This window comes from Dinoponera quadriceps, unplaced genomic scaffold (assembly GCF_001313825.1).
Source record: "Dinoponera quadriceps isolate SergipeBrazil2010 unplaced genomic scaffold, ASM131382v1 scaffold4150, whole genome shotgun sequence".
Classification (NCBI taxonomy): Eukaryota; Metazoa; Arthropoda; class Insecta; order Hymenoptera; family Formicidae; genus Dinoponera; species Dinoponera quadriceps.
Genome location: NW_014558124.1, coordinates 6,120 through 9,781, shown reverse-complemented (window position 1 = coordinate 9,781; position 3,662 = coordinate 6,120). Strand labels below are relative to the sequence as shown.

The 3,662-nt window shown below is 40.3% G+C and overlaps 1 protein-coding gene across 1 annotated transcript; it reads left to right on the top strand.

Moving 5' to 3' along the window:
• The first annotated feature begins 1,134 nt into the window (after positions 1 to 1,134).
• On the top strand, positions 1,135 to 2,562 carry LOC106749642 (piggyBac transposable element-derived protein 4-like). The gene has a single exon (XM_014629309.1). It carries the CDS (start codon positions 1,135 to 1,137, stop codon positions 2,560 to 2,562), a length of 1,428 nt encoding a protein of 475 aa, XP_014484795.1.
• Positions 2,563 to 3,662: the final 1,100 nt, after the last annotated feature.

The window sequence follows — 3,662 nt, the reverse complement described above, 5'->3', positions numbered from 1 at the left end:
GTTAACTGCTTGCATTTCCAATACCTAATCGACGAACGTACGGCGTTGTCCATGGTCCGTCGGCTTCAATTCTTGTGTGTGTCGGATTTTGTAAGTATATAGGCCAAAATCTTTATGCAAAATGCGGTGCAGGCTGGTTTGTGAAATGCTCAATTGCTGCGAACGTCTCGCAATAAACAAACCAGGACTTTCCGCGATACTTTCAACCAAAGCAGCAACGTTTTCGATTGATCTGACTGGCCGAGCACAGATTGAGTTCTTAACATCACTAACCTGGCCGAGACGTTCAAAATTATCGATTAAATTTACAATTGCTGGACGAGAAGATGCTTCTTTGCGACCGAAACTGGCACGGATTTTGCGAACTATCTCCACGAAATTTTCACCGTGTTTGTAGTGAGTTTTTACTATTTCTGTGCGTTGTTTAAACGAATATCGATCTATTGTTATTAACCACATAGTTTTTACTCGACAATTGTCAAATATGACAATTCCATCTATAACAGGTACAAAATGCCGCGAAACTTAAAATGAAACTTCTTAACACGTTCGTCGCCCAGCGCGATTCGGCTGAGTTTCTCCCGGGGCCCAAATCCGACTGTCGGAGCGCCGAAACATAACATAAACAGAGCGATAAGCGGGAAATAGCAGGGATGTAACTCGAGTAGGCACTCGAGTAACGTTTTCGAACCTTCGATTCATAACAAAGTATTTAGTTCTAAAATGGGGAGAGCGATAAGGTTTTCGGCTAGAGGACTGTCTGGGATCTCACTGCAGTTATCCCAGATCCTTCATTTAGTCGAGAAGCATACTTTTTTTGAGACGCACGTCGGTGATTTTTTTATCCTCAAAATGTTCATTGGACGGCGTAAAAATATAATTGAAAGTGAGGAGAATAGTGGTGACGAAGTAGTGAGTTTTAGAAGAAAAGTGCTAAATAGAATTTCATCGAGTTCAAACTCCGATACTGAGGAATCATATGCAAGTGAAGACCTTGACGACATGTTAGAAGAACTTGCTGTGGACGAAGAAGAGGAGCAGAACTCTGTTGCTGATTCATTGGACCATATCCAGTGGAACGAATTTGCTAACACGCAACAATCATTTACGTTCACCGGAAAAAGTGGCCTTCTCATGGATTTGCCGTCTGACATTAGGGCAAGTGAAGTATTTTCGCTCTTCTTGGATGAAAACCTGATAAGCCTTTTAGTCACAGAGACCAACAGATATGCAGAGCAAAAATTGCAACAAGAAACGACTGAGCATGCTCGATTGAACAGGTGGAAACCCACCACTTCTGCAGAAATTAAAAAATTTATAGGACTGATGATTTGGATGGGTCTGGTACAGACACCGCTCGTTAGATGTTGGTCAACGGACCCGATCTACAACTTCCCATTTCCGCGCAGCAAGATGTCTCGTAATCGTTTTAAGTTACTGTTAGCAAACTTGCATTTTGCAAATAACGAAACGATAGAAGAGGGTAGCAGACTCGGAAAAGTTTTGCCACTCCTAAACCTATTGATAGATAATTACCAAAAAGTCTTTTCACCAGGTGAAGATATTGTAATAGACGAAACAATGGTTCCTTGGAGGAGACGACTCATATTCAGGCAGTATATCCTAACGAAATCCCATAAATATGGTATAAAACTGTTCAAATTGTGCTCCACCGAAGGATATACATGGTCGGCGAAAGTATATTCTGGACGAGATACCAGCGGAAGAAGGCAAGTTGGCCTAGCGGAAAACGTCTGCATTGAACTAGCAGATAAATTGATAAATGAGGGACGAACTTTGTTTGTCGACAACTTTTATACCAGTTATAAATTAGCACTAAAATTTTTACAATTCAAGACGCATGTCGTTGGGACTGTGCGGTATAACAAAAAATTTATGCCGCATTCTGTAATGTCGTACCCACTGAAGAGAGGTGATATGGCATCAAGAGAAGACGACAACGGTATTATGGTGCTAAAGTGGAGGGACGTTCGCGATGTTATGATGTTATCAACAAAACATCCACCTATCATGACATCAACCACGGATTCTACTCATCGCGGACGTCCTCCTAAACAGAAACCTTTGGCGGTACTTGCTTATAACAATGGAAAAACTGGCATCGACAGGAGCGACCAGATGGTGTCATATGCCACAACGATACGGAAAAGTATCAAGTGGTATCGCAAATTAGCACTACATTTGCTTTTGGGTACAAGTGTAGTAAATGCTCACATCGTATATCAGAGAGTCAAAAATAAAAAAATGGAAATAAGAAAATTTCGAGAGCTGCTTGTTGCCGAATGGTTGTCCCCGGAAAATTCTACGCTCGATGATAATAGGACTAAAACAAGGAACGTGTCCCATAAGCTGGAGATTCGTACGAATCAGCAGGGCAAGCCTGTAAGAAGGATGTGCGTCTTATGTTACCGGAAAAGGAGGCAAACTGCTGAACGACAAGAAGCAAAAAAAAATGTAAAAAAAACTACGACCTATTGTTCCAATTGTCCGAATTCACCACAAATGTGTTTACAATGTTTCAACGCACACCATACGACATAGTATAATGCAATATGTTATCTTAAATATAAATTAGTAAAAAGTATAGTATAATATGTATATTTTTAGTATTTTTATGTTGTATATCCTATATTTATATTTCAGTACTGATTCAATTAAATTCGTTTTAAAAATCCACCTGAAAGTCGTATTAACTTAAATAAGAAGAGCGTCACCCATATTTGGGTGACGGGGCCCCCACGGAAGCATACCCGTCACCCAGATCTGGGTGACGCGGCGACGAACGTGTTAATGGAAGACCCTGTAATATTAACCCTTAGCTGACACACGAGGTTAAAAGTATCCCAGAGTGTTTTTGAACGCAAATTTTTCATAGTTGCGCGCCAAATTTGGTTCTGTGGCGTCACCTAGTATTAGTCGAGGCTTGACCCAATATTGATAAATAAAACAATTATACACATTTTTTCTCGTTGAGGTCCAAAATACCCCCTATAGCACGTACGTTATTATTTTGACGTGTGTCAGCTAAGGGTTAAAGCTCACTTCTACACTCTTTTTCAATAAAAGATTCTTCGCTTGCCGTAACGAACACCCAGAATTCTTATCAAATATCTTGATGATAGCTTTGTCGTCCTTTTTCATCCTTGAGCACCAGGTGCCACGTTCCGATCGTCAACACTTTTATTTCGTTTAACGTTTCACCCACTTCCTAACGAAACCCTCTGACTTTTTCATGTAGCGGCCAGCAGTTGCATACATTTTCGGTCTTTTCGGATGTGTATAAAGAAACACTACTTCAAAACGACTTGCATACACAGCACTCATTAGGTCTGTTTTTTTTTTTAACACTTTCTGCACTAGTGCACATCAGTACAAGGAGTTTACACTAAAGCGTTCTTTTTATTGAGAATACGTCATCATGACGTCATCAACGCTGTTCGTTTTTGCAGTGCAAAGTATAGTGCAGGCAGTTCAGTGAACTGTTGCACTGAATCAGGAGGTAGTGTGGTCAGTGCAGTGCATGAAAATGTAGCTTGGAAATGCATGTAAGCGTAACGGAAATTTATACGAAAAGTCTCTATCAAGTATGTGGCTTGCATTATATTGAAATGTGTAAATCATCTTCTTTATTTAATTTCCAA